We start from the raw sequence: 23,852 nt of genomic DNA on the forward strand, positions 1-23,852 counted from the left end.
TCATTGACAGACACAGCTCCAGAATCTTCTTAACCACTGGTATGTCCAAAAAGTGTTAAACATCAGGGGTGGGAAAAAACACAGCAGAAAAAAAATCCCAAAAGGCTAAACCTAGCCAATCAGGTAACATGGAGGTCAACCAGGAACAACTGGAGCTCACCTGAAAACAATACACCCTCAAAGAGGACAAGGTCCTCTCAAACAGACACAAACAACACTTTTAAAATTTGACAGAAGTTCTAGACCAGGGGCGTAACTACAGGGGTTGCAGGGGTTGCAATCGCTACCGGGCCCCATGCTCCAGGGGGCCCGGTAGCAAACCAGTGGGTGAACTTCCAGGATCGCAAGGGTCACACTTGCGACCGGACCCTGGCATTGCACCACTGTGGGGAGGCCCCAAGATTGCAGGAAGGGGGCCCACAAGATTGCAGGAAGGGGGCATACTGCAGAACTTGTGAAAGAATCCTGCTGCGGGACTGTAATAAAAGGCCATGCAACTAGTGCAAAGAGCCCCAGGATTAGTGGGAAGAGCCCTGGGCTTGAAGGTAAGGGCCCTGGCCAGGGGTCTGAGGGGCCCTTCATGGTTTCTTGCATCAGGGCCCTGAAGGTTCTAGTTACGCCTCTGTTCTAGACATTTAAGGCGACACCCACAACATGACTTGAGTAGGGGTTAAAAATGTATCCAAATGTTCATTCACATTATTGCAGTGTGCTAACGCAATACAAAAGCTCACTCTTCATTCATTAGTGTGCTCAACACAACTTCCCAGCGCACCTGTGCAGTGGAAGGCTAGGATGTTGTGAATGGACCCTAAAGACAAACTTTTTTTTAGTCAGTTTTTTTACAATCTGTGTCCCCCCCCCCCCGAGTACATTTATCTTCTCTATTTTTCCTGGTGACCACTGTTATCCAAAATTAAACTGAATAAAAATCCAACATTCTAAGTTGACACCAAAGAGGAATAGAAAAGTATTCTTCCAATGGTGACACTTCTTCTGGTTACAATTGTCTTGGAGTGGATTTCCTTTACTATAGAGCAAGCCAATCTCAGCTAGTGTTCTTTGGAACTGTAGGGTTTCTCCTAAGGTTGCTAGGGCTTCCTTGAGCAAAGACAGATTGACCACATAGTTAAATGTGCCAACATAATTCCAGTGCCAGTTTGTCTTGACAGAATCAGTAGCGTAACGCCAGTGATCTCTGAAAGAGGACTTCCCACTGACCGACCACAAATGTAATGGCCATATTTCCTTTCACTGACCATTATGGTCCCCAAAAATGGTGCATTCCTTTCACTGGCCCCCAATAAATGGTCCACTCTTTCCACTGACTCCCACCAATGATACATTCTTTCCATAAAACCCCAATGTAAGGAGAATGCTTTCTTTCACACTACATAGATGTAAGGGGCCATTCATCAAAGGAAGGAGGCATTTATCCACTGACTACTAATATAAGGAAGGCTGTCTGTGTTTCTTCTTTAGATATTATTCACTTTAATTTTGCTATTAAAATTATTTTAACATATAGAGCAGAAGGTATTGAAAAATGACCCACCTTCAGGGTCAAACACTATATATAGCTTAGCCACATTTTTTTTCTACTCTTTCTTATTATTTCTATAACGTATTGATCTTATGAATGTACTGTGAGCCATACATATAAGGGGAGGGTTATTAAAACTGGAGACTCTGGTGCAGCTGTGCATGGTGGCCAATCAGCATCCAGGTTAACTTCAGCTTGTTCAATTAAGCTTTGATAATAAAACCTGGAAACAAGCAAGAAATTGGGGGAGCAAACCCTGAACATGTATATCTAAAGCCGGTGCAGCTATGAACCAAGCGACATGTATATTAAAAAAGAATAGCGCACAAATCCCCATTTTTATTTATGGATTGTCTCCATATTTGATAGTCATTTCTTTTGCATGTGTGCGCTATTCTTTTTTAATAATAAAACCTGGAAGCCTATTGGTTTCTCTGCAGAGCTGCACCAGATTTTGCACCATGCAGTTTTAGTAAATAACCCTCATATTGTCTATTAAGGATTCTACGAGACGTGACATTTTTTTCCAAGGGTTTCTTAAGGTGTAAAAAGGTTGAGAATGAGAATTGCTGCTTTAGATGGATTTCTTTTTGTTAAAATTTAAGAGGTCTAGAGGGCATTTGCACCTTTCCTGCTTTATCTCCAACAACCCCCCACCCTACCCTAAAGTCCTGAATCACTTTTTTTACCCAATTTACACAAAATCAGACAATCCAGGAGGTACCAGCTGGGCAGGGGCAGACTGGCCACTTTCGGCCCAGGGGGCAAGTACAAACCAGAGGCCCATGGTGCAGTGACTCAGCCCCCCTCCCACTCTCCCTCTTCCTGTCCTCCTCCTAATCCCCATTCCAGACTGAAGCTCCGCTCCCGACACTCCCCACTCACTGGCTGACTTTGGGTTCCCGACCTGGCCAGCAGGGGGCTGTTGGGGGGAGCTGGGACAGCTCGGTTGGGGATGGTCAGGGGAAAGTCCAGTGGGGCACTAAACCGGCCTCTGCTCAGATACAATTTACACCATCCATGCTGGGGGGAGGCCTGTGCTCTGTCCTTGTCTTCAACCCGCACTTAGTAGGTCAGCGGCAGGGACTTTTTACTTCTCTTTACCAGGAATCCTTTAGGCATGTCTGTGGCAGAAGCGGTGCAGCCTTTTTACGGGGCATCAGAGAGGCCCAGGGGGCAATTGCCCCCCTGCCCCCTGGCCCAGTCCTCCCCTGCAGCTGGGTAAGATTATTTTTGAGCATTAGCAATCAAATAACCAGTTCTGCTTAATTTGAGCTGTACTTTGGCCATGTATCTTAATACAGAATGAATCACAGAGCACACTGAATAATTACCAGATTTGACGGAGCATGTAGGAGCCATAGACAATTGTCAGGTGTGTCGATGGGAGTAGCATCACTGGATGAGAAATCTCCCGAGGGACCCAGCAACTTTGTTCTGCATAGATCTGTAAGAAAAAACAACTGTCAAAACTGGCCTGATCAATTTCCACAAATTTCAGGTTCAGAGAAAAATAACATTTCGATACTTAGTGTTGGAACTAAAGCCAAGTACATATGGGATGAATGTCGGGAAGCATCGGCTGGTTCAATAGAAAAAAGGCCGACATTCAGCCCATGTGTACTGCAGCTGGTCTGAGAAGCTTGGCCGACAGAAGGTCTTCCGATCAGCTCCCGATCAGCACTCTCAGCCAATGGCTGAGAGCGCTGACCGGAGTGTTCTGGCGAAGGGGGCTGTCCCCCTGTTAGCAATAGCACAGCAGGGAAGATTGCTGTTCTAACATCAGATAGTTCAGCGGCTCCTCCTGAGCTGTCAGTTTTTTTCATTCAACCCAGCAGGGCCGTGTGTACCAGGCTTTAGACTGTAAATAATATTTGCACATATACCTTTCTTAATACAAAACTGTGCTGTGCCGATGCAAGGTAAAACAATAGGTCTGCTTTAGTGATCCCCCCCCCCCCCCCCCCTCCGGCAGCACATACTCACCATTTATTCCCTCCCTTGCTACTTTGTTCAGCCTCCAAAAGCAAAGAGGACACTCGATAATGTCTAATGTAGACTCACTCACATCACTTGCACATGAGGGTGTAGAGACATTCAGCTCTGTTTAAACTTTAGTTTAACCTCCCTGGCGGTATGATTCTTTTGGATTTTAGGTGCTGAAAGCGGTACCATTATTTTGCATGTATTCTTGTGAATGAGCAGCCCAAACCAACTGTATACATTTATTATATATATATGTATGTATGTATACATATATGTATATATATATATATATATATATATATATATAATGTATACAGTTGGTTTGGGCTGCTCATTCACAAGAATTACGTATATATATATATATATATATATATATATATATATATATATATATACTGTCTATATATATATATATATATACTGTCTATATATATATATATATATATATATATATATATATATATATATATATATATATATATATATATATGCTAAGAACTAAGTACCTGCGCTGCTTATAACCAAAACCTTTATCATCAATCATATACTAGTGCTAATGAATAAAGTATTAATATAATAAAGTGCTCGTGCAAATTAGTGCTTATAAATAACTGTGCAACTATCCATACTAATATTGTGTCATCACACTGAGTATCAATAATAAATAATCAATAAATATCAGCATTAAATATGTACCAAATCAATATCATATGTGCAACATTTCATCCGTAAAAAAAATCCACATGTGAAAAATATATATATTAAAATATATATATTAAAAATATATATATTAAACCTTCATGGCAATTTATATCTTCATCCCAAACTGAATATAGTGCAAGTCTCTTGTGCTCATATAAGTGCTTCATGCTCAATAGATATAAATAAGGTGCCGGTGCTCGAATCAAGCCGTCCGAATACGTAGTACGTCATTTCCGGCTGCAACCTCTTCCGGCTTCCGGCTTCCGGTTGCACGGGTGGAACGCACGGCCATTTGTTTGGCGTCCCGTGGGTATGCTAAAGGCGGATTGACTTTCCACATATTGTAAGTGTATCTTTATGTTGTGTGTTAATAAACTTATGGAACATACTGCACGATGATGGCCCTTTTCTTTTTATGATACTGGGGAGCAATACCTGGATAAACACCTGGATAAAGTGGCATAGGAGATCTGCATCCTTAATCTGTTGGCGATCAATAGAGGGGCTTACCTCATAGAGCCAGTTTTAAGGCGATATTTCTCTCAGCTTCTGGTGAGTGGGGAACCGAGAGGGGAGCACCAACTCACTAGGACTGAGCACCGGCACCTTATTTATATCTATTGAGCACGAAGCACTTATATGAGCACAAGAGACTTGCACTATATTCAGTTTGGGATGAAGATATAAATTGCCATGAACTTTTAATATATATATTTTTCACATATGGATTTTTTTTACGGATGAAATGTTGCACATATGATATTGATTTGGTACATATTTAATGCTGATATTTATTGATTATTTATTATTGATACTCAGTGTGATGACACAATATTAGTATGGATAGTTGCACAGTTATTTATAAGCACTAATTTGCACGAGCACTTTATTATATTAATACTTTATTCATTAGCACTAGTATATGATTGATGATAAAGGTTTCGGTTATAAGCAGCGCAGGTACTTAGTTCTTAGCGTTTGTCTGAAAGGTACTACCTTTTATACCAGCAGCAGCTTATTTACTTATTTATTTATTTATTTATCATTTATTGAATTTAGGAATATTTTATATTTATATTATTTATACTCACCGAACCTAGTGATCCTAAGCGCAAGCCCCTTACATTCCATATATATATATATATATATATATACATATATTTACATAAAAAGTACAGTAAAACTACAGGAAAGGGCACTGGGGGGGCAATGTAATGTGATTTTATTTTATTTTGAATGGTATCGGTGTGTTTGGTGTGTTTTACATTTGAATTTGCCCCCGGTTCCACCCCCCGGCGGACGTCACGTCGCCGGAGACGGAAGCCGGGGCTCGCAGACGATCGGGAGGAAGCTCCGCCGCCGCACACCGCCCGCATTCTTCGCTGGATCCCAGAGAAAAGGTAAGTAAAACCTCTTCCAGCATCCAGCGATCTTCCTAGCGCTACCCCGAGCGTGGCTCAGGGTTACCGCTTTTGGCTCTAAAATCTAACCCAGAGTCACGCTCGGGAATACCGCTAGGAAGGTTAAGGGACTCAGCATTTACATAGGGCTTTATCTCCCCACTCCTTACAGCTGAATGGATGGCAGGGGCACAAAGGAAGGGGAGTATGTGCAGCTAGGGAGAACATGCATTAATGTAAAACCCAGAGATGTATAGTAACTAAGTAGAACTACTTCACTACTGTACTTAAGTACCGAAAGGCGGTATCTGTACTTTCCTAGAGTAGAATTTTTTTCTCCTACTTCCACTTTTACTTCACTACATTTTTTCGATGATTTCAATACTTCTACTCCGATATTTTTTTTTTGTGCTGCATAGTTACTCGTTACAATTATAAAAATTACCACTGCCAGAACAGTAGATGGCAGGTTTCATGAAGCTCAAAAGATGTGTATTATCAGCGCATACGAAAATAAATGCTACTGTATGTATAAATAAAAGCTGCATTTGAAATAATAAAAAACAATATGATGTTCAAACTTTTGACTTCTTTCTTTAATAACTACATAACACAGTACTTGTACTTTTACTTTCAGTACTTGAGTAGCAATTTTTTTTCAAAACTACTGGTACTTTTACTTTCAGTACTTGAGAAGCAAAATTTTTAAAAAAACTACTTGCAATACTTAAGTACAAAAAATGTTGAATACTTTAGTACTTCTACTCAAGTCACTTTTTGATCGAGCGCTTCCACTTCTACTCAAGTCACTTTTTGATCGAGCACTTGTACTTTTACTCAAGTATGGGTTTCGAGTACTTTATACAACTCTGGTAAAACCTGGTGCTTTCCCAATGCCAAGTTTTGCTTTCAGGTAACAGGTTTCAGCTAAAGATCTGTACATGCTTCCAAAAATCATTCTGCACCCACTAAAGGCAGACCACCATTTGATCAATTCTTACTTCCTTCGTCCATAAAATATGAGAAAAAGTCTAACAGGCCAACATCTATATTGCCCAAACATTTTTTATAACCAGTTTTATTACTGGAGGCTACAGTGGCTCAAGCATTCATTTTTTTAAACTGGCTTTCCACGTGCTGTTCCTATTAAAGAGGTTTGTGATAAGCCAGACTGTAGGCTGAGGAATATTACAACGAAGCTGCCAATTCAGACAAGGACCAGCAATGTCATTGGAGAAAAGCATAATAGTGCCATTATACAACTCCTGTCATGACTTTAGTTATTTTAGGGCCTCTGATCAAGGTGCTTTCTATGGCTCCAACCCAAAGTTTGGAATCCTGTAATCATATTGTTTATGATGGTGCTAGGGGACCAATAATACAGTATCTATTATGTTCTAACTCATGTCAAAGAGTGGCAAAGATGCTTGGCTGTGTCAGAAAAATTTACTGGCAACAGAAAGCTCAAGGCATCCCAAACAGTTATGGCTTGGCTCTATTATATCTACATGGACTGACTAGACATGTCCATTGGCCAATAATATTTAACCGCTTTCAGCAATAGTAAATATATATCCTGGTACGGAAGCGGTTATACCAGGATCATGGTTTAGGCTACAACCATGATCCGGTATAATTTTTTCAAGCCGGCGATTCTCTTTTAAGTAAAATTAATCCGCGTGGGTAAGCAACCCCTGGATTACTTTTACAGGTGACGGGAGGGGAGCGCCCACCATCGCTGTTGCCAGGCTTGAATTGCGATTGGGATCTATCCGGTGCTGCTGCCGGGTCCTGACAGAGCTGTCCGAGGACCAGATCATCCCCAGCCATCTCTATGATCCTTGGAGGCCGGAGCAACATCATGATAGAGGACATAGAGGAGAGATGTGGGGTCTTATAGACCCCACATCTCTCCATTAAGAGGAACTGCTATGCCTTATTTCTATCACAAGAGATGTTTACATTCCTTGTGATAGGAATAAAAAAAATGAAAGCTGGGCAGGTGGGCCCCTTCCCAGAAATGCAGAATCAGGTATATATACATGATTCTGCACAGAGCGGCTGCCCTGTAGCAGGAAAGTTACAATGGGCCAGTTCGCTAAATGATTAAAGTGTATTTTTTTTCCAAAAAATCTGCATTCGAAAAATACCGTTTAACATAAGAAAATTGCAAGACCCACCATTTTATTATCTAGGGACTCTGCTTAAAAAATATATATATAAAGTTTGAGGGTTCTAAAAAACTTTCTAGCAAACAAAATGATGATTTTTACATGTAGGAGACAAATGTCAGAAGAGGCCTGGGAAGCAAGTGGTTAAACATAGACAACACATATGGCACTTTTCCACTGCAAGTACCGGCTCGGCTCTACTCAGCCCTGCTTGGCCCGGTTTGCTTTTCCACTGCTGGTACCGCATGGTACGGTGTTGGAACGGTTCGGTACGGTGTGGTTTGCTTTTCCACTAAAGTAGTACTAAAGTTAAGTGGGTGGGATAACAACAGGGTGGGTGGGATTCTCTGACCAATCAGTGGCTAGTAGTGACTGCATGCAAAGGATTGTGGGATATGGTACCGGGTATGGTACCTCTTGGAACCACAATCGAGGTGGTACTGTTTTTGAGAGCCGTACCGTTCTGTTCCATGCAGTGGAAAAGCGCCGCCGTACCGTACCGTACCGTTCCTACACCATACCAATGCGGTACCAGCAGTGGAAAAGCACAAAAGCGAGCCGAACCGTTTGGTTCCATGCAGTGGAAAAGCGCCAATAGGGATGCCTAGGCAGCCTCGGCAGCCCTCAGACAGCTAACTGAGCACTATTTGAGGTAAGGCAGACATTTTTAGGGCCAGAATTGTCAGGGAATCGGACATTGCTGGGTTAAAAATTTTCTGGCATACTCTCAGTGACATCCAGGCTTTATCGTTCATCTCAGCTAAGCTTCAGATCCATGCAGGGGCGTAACTACAGGGGTTGCAGGGGTTGCAATCGCAACCGGGCCCCATGCTCAAGGGGGCCCATGTGGCTCCCCTGTACACCTGAATAGGAGGGGCGGCGGGGGCAGCATGTAGAGAAATCACTGTCCTCCTTTTTACTTCTGTAGCTGCAGGAGGAAAATTGAGGAGATTGGTTCCTCTGTATGCTGCCCCCCGCCACTTCTCCTATCCAGTATACTTGTGTTCTGCTGTCTCTGGGCCCCTGTGTGCTCCCCTGTTCCTCCCCCCCTTCTGTGCTTCCCCCCCCCTTCAGAATTCTCCCTTCCCTCACCGTAATAAAGGGCCCCGCAACTAGAGTAAAGGGTGCTAGGGGTCCAGGGGGCCCTTCATGGTTTCTTGCACCGGGGCCCTGAAGGTTCTAGTTACGCCTCTGGATCCATGAAACAGTAAGATGCACTAAGACAATATCTGTACACAGTGCTTGGCCAGCTGAAGACTAGTTACTAGATACACTAGTTCCTACAGACTGTTGTTATATTTAAGTGTTGCTGTCAGGTAGCATCTCCTAATTCTGGTAGTGAACACAAGGAAAAAGTTGGTCTTGTTTAAAAGGTTTGAGGACCCCGGAGTTTCCAAGAAGCTTACTGCATTTATAGAGCACATTTATCCTCTTCACATCCAGGCTGCTCAGCCCAATGTTCTGACCAATGGTGACACTGGGGTCTGGTATCGGTACAATTGACATCTCCCCAGATGTATTTGAATTTGTATACCTGGAAGTATAAAAAAAAATTTGATTCTGATTTAGGACACAGTAAAAACCACTGCAATTATATTGCGCAATTATTTTAGTTCAAACCAATGTTAGCATATGTTTTTTGAAGCAGCGGGCTGTCTATTTCATGTTTACCACTACTTTTTACCCGTGCAGAGCAACAAATCAAGCAAAAGTACTCTTGGGCCCATTTCACGCAAGCTTTTTGATCCAATCCGCCTGTCAGTTTTTCTGGCGGACCTGATCGGATGCTCCATGCTGCCCTATGGAGCGGCGGATGTCAGCGGAGACATCTCTGCTGACACCCGCTGCTCTCCGATCCAATCCTGTCCGTGAAATCAGTCTGGAGGATAAGATCGGATGGGATCGGTTGAGAACGGACAGGCGGTCCATTCTCATCCGATCTCCCCATAGAGGAGAGCGGGGATTGGACAGCTCCGTCTCTGCACACAGAGCGGAGATGGAGCTGTCATCTACCTGCAGGTATTGGCGGATCGATCCCCCGCTGAGCAGAATGGGCTCCGTCAGGTGTACCGCCCGTGTGAAAAGAGCCTTAAGCCCCCGTACACATGGGCCAAATGTTGGGTGACATTGGGTGGAAAAAAAAAATGCCATGACATTCGGCCCATGTGTACAGCACCCAGTCCGACAGAAGTCAGCTATCAGCTGAGCATGCTGGAAAACCAGTGTGGGGGGGGGTTAGAGAACATCAAGATCAACCAGGTAACTTGCAGAATACAGAAAATGAATCCCATAGTGACTGAATGAGTATGAACAGCATCTAATACACCATTTACTGATAGTTTTTTATGTTGTGGGTTTAGTGACACTTTAGTCTTAGCCTTCTCTCTTCATCCCCTGCCCTCTACAGTTCTGTTGTATACCATAATCACAGAGGTGGCCAGAACAGGGGACAAAATAAGATTAAAAATATATTGCAGTTTTCAGGGTTGTACTGCCCCTCCTACCCTGCTGTTCTAGGCCATGGCCCAAGAGTACTAATATGGTAAATACCGCCCTATAGAATTTGTACATATCCATTTTGTAGTACAGAGTGAACTATTGGAATCACCAACCATCTTTTTAAATCTCTCAGGGACTATGGGGGCAGATCTCTGCACCTGTGTTCCCTTTCACCCCTAAAGGGGTTGACACTTTCCTTGTTGGGTGTTCTTCCTTTATGCTGTGACTTTTCCTGCTGCATCAGGATGTGTGAGATTCCCTAGCAGAAGGGAGGATCTACTGTTGCTATTGACATGTCCAGTATGAGATATACAGGGATTTGCAATTGAAACAATAATAACTATAGACTTTGGGGTATTTTTATTGCCTAGATTTACAGCATGATTCCAGATTGTCTTGCCTTACCTGCCATAATGCATCACAGATGTATAATCATAAGGAATATTGGTAGTGTCCCCAGAATCATTCTTGAAGCTCCCTTTATTTTCTGTAAAACACATGACCTGTTCATAAGCTACATTAGGCCTACAAAAACCAGCATGCATGTTCAATATTCCTCCACCCCTCCACCCTGTACCCCTACCCTAAATTGTTTCATTCTCTTATATATGAATTAAAACAGCAAACTGAATTTCATCATGCCTGCTTCACTTATACACTACATACCCTTCAGTCCCTGCTAGTCAGAGATGTATAGTATTAGTAACTAAGTAGAATTACTTCACTACTGTACTTAAGTACCGAAAGGCGGTACCTGTACTTTCCTAGAGTATAATTTTTTTCTCCTACTTCCACTTTTACTTCACTACATTTTTTCAATGATTTCAATACTTCTACTCCGATATTTTTTTGTGTGCTGCATAGTTACTCGTTACTATTATAAAAATTACCACTGCCAGAACAGTAGATGGCAGGTTTCATGAAGTTCAAAACATGTGTATTATCAGCGCATACGAAAATAAATGCTACTGTATGTATAAATAAAAGCTGCATTTGAAATAATAAAAAACAATATGATGTTCAAACTTTTGACTTCTTTCTTTAATAACTACATAACACAGTACTTGTACTTTTACTTTCAGTACTTGAGTAGCAATTTTTTTTTTCAAAACTACTGGTACTTTTACTTTCAGTACTTGAGTAGCAAAATTAAAAAAAAAAACTACTTGCAATACTTAAAGCGGAGTTCCAGCCATTTACTCACCTGTCCAACGGTCCAGCGATGCGGCCGCCCGAAGCCTCGATCCTCTCCCTCGGCGCCGGCATCACTGCTGTGGGCACCCGGCTGTTACAGTTTGCGGCTTCACAGCCGGGTACCCACTGCGTATGCGCGAGTCGCGCTGCGCGCCGTGATTGGCCGGCAATCTTCTGGGACCTCTGACGTGTCCCAGAAGATTGCAGGGAGGGAGGGGGAGAGGAGAACTTCCGCTCAGGGCACCGCGGCGCTCCGAGCGGAAGTGGGAGCGGGTACCTGTCAAAACTAGGTACCCGCTCCCCCCCCAAAAAAAATGACATGCCAAATGTGGCATGTCGGGGGGTCAGGACTCCCTAAAGCGGAAGTTCCACTTTTGGGTGGAACTCCGCTTTAAGTACAAAAAATGTTGAATACTTTAGTACTTCTACTCAAGTCACTTTTTGATCGAGCACTTCCACTTCTACTCAAGTCACTTTTTGATCGAGCACTTGTACTTTTACTCAAGTATGGGTTTCAAGTACTTTATACAACTCTGCTGCTAGTCAATTTTAATCAACAAGAACCATATTCATACATGAATTATCAGTACTTTGTTCTTGGGAAGTTAACCTAAACTATCGCATTAATTGTTGCCCCTACTTTTTTTCACTTTATATTCATGTAGACTGGCCTTTCTCAACCAGTGTTCCTTCGAGCACTTGGGTACCTCTTGAGGTTGCGAGGGGTTCCTTTAGGCAGTTTGCAGTGGTGAATTGATCCAACATCTACGCTTACCAATTGATTAGAGAGCCTTGGGGGCAAAATAAGAGTACCGGTACCAACATCCCAAAATTGTGGACCGCACCCAGATATGGCACATTTGACCCGGTGACGTCACCTCTTGTGACGCGGTCGGCATTTGCTGGCACCAAATTGAGGATTACATAAACTGGCGTCCACGCCAGTTTGTGTGTGGATATATGAGCCAGGTTGATGTCGCACAGGGCCTTTATACAGGTATCATAAATATTTTCTCACATCTCTACCATTTTCGACATTATGATATATCTCCTGATATTCTGGGGTGCTGTATATAATACTGATTTTTAATATATATTTTTTTCTTCCTGTCTCCCCTCTCCCTGTGGAACCTCAGCAACAATTTTGATTCCTGCTGTAGCCTTGGGGAGGTCAGTGGAGCTACTCTCTATCCATGTACATCAGGATATACTTTTTGTTCCATGCTATCTAGCTTCTCTAATTGTTTCAACATACCTCTTGCCCTGGATAGGGCTATCTGGCCCTGTTTTGAGACTACACCCTGACTCACAGACCTGTAGCTATATTGCTTTTAAGGTTAGTTTTATATATTGAATATCACTATTAGCAACTCTCATGGTTGATTTGTTTGGTGATTTTTTTGTCATACTATATTACCTTACCTTTTGATTCTACGATACTATTTAGATTATTTTTCCCCCCGTGTCATGAGTATCTCATGATGGGCACCCTTTGCCACAGTGGATGCCTTGGTGAGCAGTGTTTTCTCCCCTTCTCTATTTTACAAATCCCCTTATATCTAGAACATCCACTTTGACTAGTCTTACGTTTTTCTATGCTGCTTATATGTACCATATATATCTGTATATTTTGATGTTTTTAATTTTCCATTGTTACATCCTTTAGAATACATTGTAACTACTACCCTCCTGAAGAAGCAGTTAATAATCTGCAAAACATGTTGGGGACTGCCCAACCTACTATGAAAGGCTGTATATTGTTACACCCTCTGTAATCTATATTCATTTCTAATTTGTAAATAGATGAATTGCTTGAGTGGCCATCTGTGATGTATTTATATTTTGGATGAAATATTGAATATAGACATTATGTGTCAATGATTTTAATTAAAATTACTTAATAAAATATAAAAATTTTTATATAATTTTTGTATATGTCTGTAAACCTAAGGTACCTAGAAAATCCTGTGCTGTCTCTCATGGGGAGATATGTTAACTGGGGAATCTATCTCCTCTTTTTCCTTGTAGAAAATCTACGCTAACCACCCACACAAGTTTCCCACCAATGTAAGGGGACATTTCTACAAAGGTCACTATTGTTAGGTGACAAAAAAGTTTAGAAAGTCACCGCTTAAGCTGCAGAGAGGTTGTACAATTTAAACCTTTGTATCTTCCCTATTTTTTTGTTTTTTTTTCAGCAGCCAAAGCAAGCATTCCAACTGATCTGAAACTTTGGGTGGAGCACAGAGAAAATGGGATTTAAACTTAATACATTAGAATAAAGTAAATTAAATGTTTTTGGGGTTTCTTTGGGCCATCAAAATATTATCTCAGTGCTCCCTAATCATTGTCAGATAAACGGTGCTATGAGTTTAAAATCCTAATGCACATACATGTTCAGCAAAGTATCTTGTCGATCCTGGGCGGGTGCAGAGGGTGCGCCACGCCCAAAAGCAGACGGGCAAACGCCGCCAGAATAAACAGAGCAGGGATCTCCTGCTTACCCGGCAGTCGCTGTCATACAAAGTCCTGCCATCTATGATAGCACAGCACACTGGTCCAATGCCATGACGTGTGACGTCTATAATAGGAGCCGATCCAGGAGGCGGGACTTCAGACAGAGACCCCCTGGTAAGTGGGAGATCCCTGCTCTTTGTAATCTGATGGCTCTACTCTCCCCGCCCTGATGGACACTGACCAGGCTGCATTGATGGACACTGGTGGGGCTGTATTCATGGGCACTGATGAGGCTGCCTTCATGGGCACTAGTAAGGCTGCATTGATGGACACTGGTGGGGCTGTATTCATGGGCACTGATGAGGCTGCCTTCATGGGCACTAGTAATGCTGCATTAATGGGCACTCGGGAGGCTGCATTCATAGGCACTGGGAAGGCTGCATTCATGGGCACTGGTAAAACTGCATTCATGGGCACTGGTGATTCTGCATTCATGGGCACTGTTGAGGCTGCATTGATGAACACTTGTGAGGCTGCATTGATGGACACTGTTTAGGCTGCATTCATGGGCATTGGTGAGGTTGCATTGATGGGCACTGGTGAGGCTGCATTGATGGGCACTGATGAGGCTGCATTTATAGGAACTTGTGAGGCTGCATTCATGAGCACTGGTGAGGCTGCATTTGATTAAAAAAGTTCTGAGCTACCCTCATTTTGCTTCAAAGTTCTTCATTTAAAATTTAAGATTTTTTCCTGAAACTTCCTTCTTAAAATTAAGGTGCGTTTTATAAGTCTGTGCGTGTTATACACCGATAAATACGGTATATGTATATGTTATGTCTTCTGTCATGGAAGGTTTGACACATGGACACCATATCATATTTATATCTGACCAATTCACCTACCTGGTGAGATATACTGCCAGTTGATGGCCACATAATTGTCTCTGTCGATTCTGGTGTGTTCGTGAAAGAAACCCAGTGAGTGCATAATTTCATGTTGGATTACACCATAGTTCATACAGGATTTTTGATCGATGCTTAACATCTGTCTGCCATTTACCTTCCCAATATAGGACCAGCAACTGCACATAAAACAAATACAAATAAAATTTCTAAAACATGCATACTTGGTAAAGGACGCTCTCTCTATTTAATTGTGGTTCTTGGACAAAGGCATTTTCTTAGATTGGCACCAGCCCTCTATTTTAAAGTCGGGGCCAAACATACTCCCTGTTCAAACCAAAGCCCCGTACACACGTGTCGAAAATTGGCAGGGAATTTTCGGCCAACGTCCGATCTGCCGATTTTCGGCTTGTTAGTATGATGCTTCCGACAACCAACTCCGACTTTTCGGCCGAAAAAAATCTGGTGGGCAGACTGTAAAATATTTGTTGGCCGTCAACACAACGGCCGATTTTCGTGCAGTCAGTACAGATTTCGACAGGGAAAAATCTGATGAGCAAGTCTGGGCATGCTCAGTGAAGAAAGAACACAAAGAAAACAAACCAACACATGACATCACTTCTGAAGTAGAATTTTGTTGGCCGAGAAAATTCATGTGCAGTCTAGGCACATTCCAACCAACAAAACACAACTTGGACAAAAGTCGGATGATCGGTCGGCCGATAATCGTTGCGTGTGTACGGGGCTTAAGCTTGTACAATTGGTCCCAAAGAACAATGCACACAATGCAGGATAGCAGGATAGAGGAGAGTACATCCCTTTTATTGATGATCAAAGGGACCTCTTGTAGTGGACTATGAAACAGAAAGCTACTAATAATCTTGAGGCCTCTTGCCAACGGGGCGTTTGAAAAAATGAGCTGCAAAGCCAATTCTAATGCCAGGAAAAATCAGCTGTAAAAAAACGTGCTTTTAGAACCATTTTGTATTGGCGTTAATGCACGTTTAGCAGTGTTAGCATCTACCAGCCTTTCTCTGCACTCTTCTATTTGCCAACCACAAATCTAACTACTACAGCTTAAAAACATCTGACATGGCCTAACGCTGTATGCGGCGTTAAGCATCCTTTAGCAGCGTCAGACATTTTTACAGCTTAACGCTGCTGCTCTGGAACACACTGGCCCTGGGTTTTTATTATTACAGCTGAAAAACGCTTATGCCACTTAAAGCTCCTTAAAGCCTGTGTGTGCATGAGGCCATAAAAATAACATGGAGGGATGTTTTTAAGAAAAAAAAGCCTGACGCCTCCTAAAGACAGCTGTAAAAACACCCTGTGTGCATGAGGCCTGATACTTACCCTCCTTGTTTATCTTCAAAACTGAGGTAGTTGGATTCTGTGGTCCTCTTTTGGAGGCACACGCAGGTCATTGTTGAAAATTCCAGCAAGGCAGATGTAATCAAATCTCTATTTGTATCAGCTGTTGAAAAGAAAGCAGTTTAAGGACCCATTCAAAACTATTTATTTTATCATGTGCTTTGTAACATAAAGTAAGGCACATGCAAGATTTGGCCATTCTTTTCAATGGATTCACATACAGTATGTTGGTCCAAAAAAGTATTTTTTTTTTTTAATTCTTTATTAATCAGTACAAAAAATACAAAGTGCGTATAACCAAATAAAGTGCACATCAAGAATAAGCATGGTAGAAAACAATAACTAGATCATAAAATGAAGACACGGAAATTCAATACATATAACGAGTGTATACTCAGCATTGATCAAACACAGAACCCAGGTGTAAGTTATAACCAGTATGAAAGTGGTTTTATTTGGAGCAAGGGATTTAGGGTGCTATGGTTAATCCCTGTATTATAGTAATGTATGTCCGACTTAACTGGACACTAGCATAAAAAAGGTATTCTGCACAGGGGTCAGAATTAAAGGAAGGTTAGATGGTCGGCAAAATTAGGGACACAATGTAAAGTGTAAATCATAGCAATTTATTAATAAAATGTGGTGTGTATATATATACACTACCGTGCAGGTACAAAAATTGGTATATAATTGTAAACAAAACCAGTGTGAACAAGAAACAAGACAAACAACATGAAACAATTAACAGGGTACCGGCCGGTGCATAAATGGTGGTGAACATCAGAGGGCGTAAATAATGTTGTTTGTACGGTAGGGAATATCCCACATAAGTGGCTTTTCCTGTGATGTGTTCCTGTGGAGGTTCGGGCTCTTCCTAGAGGACTGCAGGGGTAGACAATCCAATGGTTCAGGAAATATTCCTGTTTTCCTATTTGTATATATAATATACTGTATAAGAACAGTCCCGTGGAAGTGGTAATTATGTTGGAGGCGCTAAACCCTATAAAAAAGTCCCAAATGAATGAGAAAAGAGCAGTCCATAAATATGTATCCCCATGCTTGAAAACAAATGAGGCAACTCCAGAGCTGAAGAACCACCACCAGAAAGCACTCCAGTAACACCACTCCTTACCAGCTGTAGTTGACCCCCATAACAGAGATCACAAGCGCCCAGAAAGTAGGTTTTGAGACAGGAAGCTTTCCACACTGATCTCCGGTTGACAGGCTCAAAGGATGGTATAATATGTGAAAAAAAGCAGGGACATCACATAGCGCAGACTGCTAATTGCACTTTATTCCCACACATAAAAGTGACACTTACAGAATATGAAGAGAAATCTCACATCCATAGATAAACGTCTAGAGACCTTCCCGATGTTCCTCGGTGTTCCCAGCGTTGACCAACGATGGGAACGCCGAGGAACATCGGGGAGGTCTCTAGACGTTAATCTATGGATGTGAGATTTCTCTTCATATTCTGTAAGTGTCACTTTTATGTGTGGGAATAAAGTGCAATTAGCAGTCTGCGCTATGTGATGTCCCTGTATCCTAAACCCAGAGAGGGTGGGGGGGGGGGGGCGAAGTGGCGTTGCAGCGGTCTTTCAGGGTATTTGGTGTAGCGAGTGAAGCATCAGGGGTATGCGGGGACTATGCAGAGTATGGCAGACCTGACAGACCGCTGCAACGACACTTCACCCCCCCCCCCCACCCTCTCTGGGTTTAGGATACAGGAATAGGAGGGGTGAAGAAACGGCACTGCAGCCGTCAGGGTCATAGGTTACACCACCGACTCTGCCTAAGTCCCCATACATTCCTAGATCCTAGATGTGATCAGCTCCACGCCACCTGAGCAGCCATCCCTGCTAGCCTGTCACACAGCAACCCCACTGAGGCACACTATATACAAAAAAGAGACTACCCATCCGGATCCTCCAACATAATTACCACTTCCACGGGACTGTTCTTATACAGTATATTATATATACAAATAGGAAAACAGGAACATTTCCTGAACCATTGGATTGTCTACCCCTGCAGTCCTCCAGGAAGAGCCCAAACCTCCATAGGAACACATCACGGGAAAAGCCACTCATATGGGATATTCCCCACCGTACAAACGACATTATTTTCGCCCCCTGATGTTCACCACCATTTATGCACCGGCCGGTACCCTGTTAATTGTTTCATGTTGTTTGTCTTGTTTCTTGTTCACACTGGTTTTGTTTACAATTATATACCAATTTTTGTACCTGCACGGTAGTGTATATATATATATATATATACACACCACATTTTATTAATAAATTGCTATGATTTACACTTTACATTGTGTCCCTAATTTTGCCGACCATCTAACCTTCCTTTAATTCTGACCCCTGTGCAGAATACCTTTTTTTTATGTAAGTTATAACCAACTCAGTGTAACGTATGACAGCTGTGGTTCAGCAGCGAAGTCAACTCCATGGTAACAGTGAGAGGTGAGTATTGAAGAACTAAACCATTACGTTCATACGCATATATCCAGATGAGGGAGTTTTAATTTTACAGGTAGGGGAAGGGGGGGGGGAGAGTCAAGGAAGGGCAAGCAAGATATCAAGAAGAAAGGGGAGAAGGCGGAAAGGTAAGAAACCTAAACATGGGTAGAAGCAGAAGGGAAAGCGGATAGAAGTGGGGAATAAGTATGGAAAAGGTGGGAAGCTGTAAGGGATGGGACCATCCCGTGCGGGTGACTCCCTACCCAGCCGTATAAGTTAAGCAAGGGGAGCGTTCAGAGCCTGCCCCTCGTCTAAGAGTATGAACGTATTCCAACAAGCCCACGTTTTAGAATACTGTTCTTTTCTTCCCTGTGCCGTGAGTACCAAGTCCTCCAAGTCATTGATCCACTTCACTCTTCGTAGCCACAAGGAGGTCGTCAGAGGGGCCATGGTCTTCCAACAGAGGCTAATACACGACTTTGCAGCATCTGTGAGGTGTCTAATCACAGAGCGTTTGTATCGTCTCGGGGCCATACCTGAGCAATGTAGTAAGAAAAATGCCGGATCATCTGGGATTACATGTTCCGTCATCATCTGGGTATTCCTGCGCACCTCGGTCCAGAAGTCCCGAAGCACAGGACAGCTCCAAAAGATGTGAGATAGTGTTCATTTTTCTCCTTGGCATCGCCAGCATCTGTCAGAAGCCTCAGGGAAGATGTGACTAAGTCTATCCGGGGTATAGTACCAATGAGTTAGAATCTTGTAGTTAGATTCCTGAATGCCTATGCATATAGAGGATTTGAGGGAGAATCTGACAATGTTACGTCGTTGAGGCTCGGAAAATGCCCTGTGTGTAGTGATATAATCGTAGCGGTAGTATTAATTAATTATTACTATAATGCGAGTTATTCTTGCAACGACCCAGTTCTTCCAGAGAGATGCATTTATTGAGACTTCAGCAAAAAAGCATTTATTGAGACTTTCTGAAAAACCAGTGTGACACTGGGGGGGGGGAGGGCATCTACTAGGTCAACCCAAAATACTCTTTGATCTCACTGTGAAAAGACTCCACTTGTAATGTTTACCAGGTAAACAATCCTCCATTTCCCCTCAAGATACCATCAATAAATACCTTTTGTCAGGTCAATCTACATTTTACGACTCCCCCCTGCTAGTAACTCCTCAGGTCTTTTGATATGTAAAGTGCAACTTGCCTACCAGCTGTATTAGGCCATAATCCAAAAACCTATGTTCACATTAAAAATACTATGTGTATGTATATCTGTGTATAAATATATATATATATATATATATATATATATATATATATATATATATATATACATATACAGAATATCCTATATAAATAATACAACATATCCACGTATTGTGACCCCAATAAATCCCTACTTACAGAGCCTTTATAAATGAAGGCAGCCTGTATATTTGCCCCATCCAAATAAATCCCATCATATGGAGGTTTCATATCTCCCAAATTATTACATCTGTATGAGGCTTTCAAATAATCTCTCCCCCCTGCTTTCCTAAATATTAGTACTACCGTCAAAACCTCCTTATATATATACTGTATATTTATTACTGTTTGATTACTCCTCTTGATTCACTTTAGATGTGTTATATACTGATGTATTTAAGTTCTCCATATGTATAGCCCTATGCCAGATCAACAAGCACCCGGCACGGAAAGCCCCTGCCCCAATGACAGGGGCTTTTGTTTTGAGTACATAAGAGCTCTAAACATCCTCCTCTTCGATCCCCTTCAGGGACCAGTACTCACTCCTCCTGGTGTCGGCGGCCGTAACAAAAACCCAGATGGCTTACTCGGATGCGCGCGCCGCTAGCCGGCGTGTGCGCTGAAGAGACATAGCCGCGTGACGGACGTCACATGCTGAGACATGCGGCGCTTAATGCGCATGCGCGGACCGGCATAAAAGGCTGGTGAACCGCCGCCCAACCTCACTTCCCTCGCAGAGAGGGAGAAGAAAGGACCAAGGAGCTGCTGTCCATTTTGAAACACCCCACAAATGTAAGTTTTTCCAAACCTAACTACAACATACAAAATACATTTTTGAACAACGATTCGCATCATTTGATTTGCTTATTTATTTATTTATTTATTTATTTATTTATATTGAAGGGTTTTTTCATCACATTTTTACTAACGGACGGATAAGATACCCCTCTCCATATATGCCCTGCAGGCTGAGATGGGATGCTAAAAGGTATCCAGGAATTATCCTCCCTGAGCATTAACTAATCCCGGTTGCTCTAATTTGTCAGTATAACAAATATTACTGTAAGTTAGATACCCTCTTTAAATATATATATATATACCATATTACTATTGGTACTCTTTATACCTATACTTACCATTTTTCTCTGCTCTTAACACCTAGTCATATACCATCACTGGATGCACCCATAAGGTTCTCGCTGCTTAATGAAGGCAAACAAACTATACATGGACTGAACACAAAAAATGTATGTATATTTATAATCCTTATAAACCAACGGTTAATCCTGGGTATATCAAAATAATTAATTTATTGTATCTTTACTGTTACAGAAACGGTGACAATAAATGTATAATCCTTGACAAAGGCTTTCTATAAGCCGAAATGCGTAGGATACGCACCAGGAATCCTCTCTGACTAAATTCCAAGCCTACGAGCATGGAAAAACAGAGTTAAATATTCAAACATTATGTCACCATATGACACATGTCACAATACCTTCTGCTCTTCTCACTCATTCAATCGGGGTCTATAACCCAGCACAATGAATGCATATACTTCTTGAGTATAATTCTATGTAAATACTTTCTTTTTCAAATAAATTTCTAATATTTTATGATTTATATCTGGTATAAAAATTTACTTGCCATTAAAGTCCCACCCCCCTGTGGCCTGAGGTACCAACAAAAACACACAGCCAAGTACCCAGGTATCTCAAGCCAACCGTTGCCCACTTAAAGGGAAAGTTGTGAGACAGCAGGTCTTGTAATTCCGGCGATAGCGCCACCCCCATGATCTCCGACTTGGAGAAGTTGATTTTCAGATTAGATAATGTGCCAAATAGTTCAAATTCCTTCAGGAGACAGGGCAGAGGTATCAGGGGTTGTGAGAGGGAAAACAGTAGGTCATCGGCGTAAGCCAAAATCTTGTATGTGGCAGCTCCCACTGAGATCCCAGAAATATCTGGGCTTGAGTGGATCTTCGCCAAGAAGGGTTCCATTGAAAGTGCAAATAGCAGCAGTGAGAGTGGGCAACCCTGACGCGTCCCATTGGAAATACGAATCGGGTCCGAGAGGACCCCATTTGCTTTCACTCTTGCTCCGGGTTTGGTATAGACACTCGATATCCAGTTCCTCTTCTGCTGGCCAAGCCAAAGCGACGCAGCACCTCAAACATATACAGCCAGCTGACCCTATCAAACGCCTTCTCTGCGTCGGTACTCAGGAAGATTGCTGGTGTGTCGGAGCGTCTGGCAAGATGGATCAAGTTGATGACCTTGGTTGTGTTGTCTCTAGCTTCTCGCGTGGGGACGAATCCCACCTGATCCAGGTGAACCAGATCAGGAACATGGGATTGAAGACGGAGGGCCAGAAGTTTGGTAAAGAACTTGAGATCTGCATTTAGCAAGGATATCGGGCGGTAGCTACTGCACACCGTAGGGTCCTTCCCTTCTTTGTCAATAACAGAAATGTGGGCACTCAAGGTATCCTCACGGAACAAAGAAGTAAGACCCACTGTATTGAAGAGTTGAAGCATCGGAGGTACCAGGAGGGTGTGGAGCGTTTGGTAGTATAGCACCATAAAGCCGTCCGGCCCAGGTGCCTTTCCCTTCTTCGCAGAAGATGGGATTGAAGACGGAGGGCCAGAAGTTTGGTAAAGAACTTGAGATCTGCATTAAGCAAGGATATCGGGCGGTAGCTACTGCACACCGTAGGGTCCTTCCCTTCTTTGGCAATTACAGAAATGTGGGCACTCAAGGTATCCTCAAGGAACAAAGAGGTAAGACCCACTGTATTGAAGAGTTGAAGCATCGGAGGTACAAGGAGGGTGTGGAGCGTTTGGTAGTATAGCACCGTAAAGCTGTCCGGCCCAGGTGCCTTTCCCTTCTTCGCAGAAGCGATGATCGCGGAAAGCTTTTCCTGAGTAAAGAGAGATTCTAGATCTTCCCTTTCTGGGGACGAGAGGCGTGGAATATTAATAGAGTCTAGGTAAGCTGTTAGAGACAACATGTGAGATTGTTGTCGAGGCAGACCGTAAAGACGGGAATAAAAGGCACCAAAGCATCGCAAAATGTCTTTGGGAAGATGTAATTTGGAACCTCTGTTGTCAACTAGGTAAGGGAATACGAGGAGGCTTGCGGAGCCCTAAGGGCTCTGGCCAAGACCTTCCCACATTTATCTCCAGACTCGTAGGTGACCTTCTTACAGCACTGAAGGGCCGCCTTGGCTCTGTAGCGTAGAAGGTCTGCGATCTGATCCCTAAGACCAGCCAGCTGAGACCCAACCTCAGGGTCTGGTCTCTGTTTATGATGTTCTTCCAAGATCGATACCTCCGCCAGTAGTTTGTTCAAGCGCGCCTCCCTCTCCCATTTAATCCATGTCCCGTGACTGATAAGGATCCCTCTAATCACGGACTTGTGGGCTTCCCAGACCACTCCTGGGTCACTGTTCTGGGTGGCATTGAGCTGAAAGTACGTCTGTAGGTGTTGAGAAACATCTGCCAACACCCCAGGGTCCTGAAAGAGGCCCTCGTTCAGTTTCCAATGCCAGTCTCTGCGCATGCCACTGAGATTAACTGTCAGCCTGACCGGGGCGTGGTCTGACCAATAGGTTTTGGAGCCTATCTCCACCTCCACTGTGGACTGAAGGAGGCGGTGGGGGACCAGGAACAGGTCAATGCGGGAATACGCCTGATGTGGGTTAGAGAAGAATGTGTAGTAGTCCCTCTCACCTGCATGCAGTACACGCAGGGCCGGTGCTAGACTATTTTACGCCCTAGGCAAGACCAGCTACTTGGGCCCCCTCCCCCAAAAAAGAAAAAAACAGGGAAATGGTTAAAAACTCCTCTATGCCATACCCAGTGACCCTGATCTGATGCTTCCTCCATGTTATG

The 23,852-nt window shown here is 42.9% G+C and overlaps 1 protein-coding gene and 1 long non-coding RNA gene across 2 annotated transcripts in view; both read right to left on the reverse strand.

Moving 5' to 3' along the window:
• Positions 1-23,852, reverse strand: part of LOC309565207 — a 1,884,446-nt gene that overhangs the window by 572,899 nt on the left and 1,287,695 nt on the right. The window lies entirely within an intron of this gene.
• The window catches only part of LOC309565509 (bone morphogenetic protein 1 homolog), a gene marked incomplete at both ends in the record, with an annotated part of 106,957 nt that continues 106,175 nt past the window's right edge, over positions 23,071-23,852 (reverse strand). The window contains one exon of the mRNA XM_082270479.1: positions 23,071-23,690. Coding sequence (XP_082126605.1) covers positions 23,071-23,690 — 620 coding nt within the window. The remainder of the gene's footprint in view (positions 23,691-23,852) is intronic.

Source organism: Pelophylax lessonae (genome assembly GCF_965119305.1).
Source record: "Pelophylax lessonae genome assembly, chromosome: 10".
Classification (NCBI taxonomy): domain Eukaryota; kingdom Metazoa; phylum Chordata; class Amphibia; order Anura; family Ranidae; genus Pelophylax; species Pelophylax lessonae.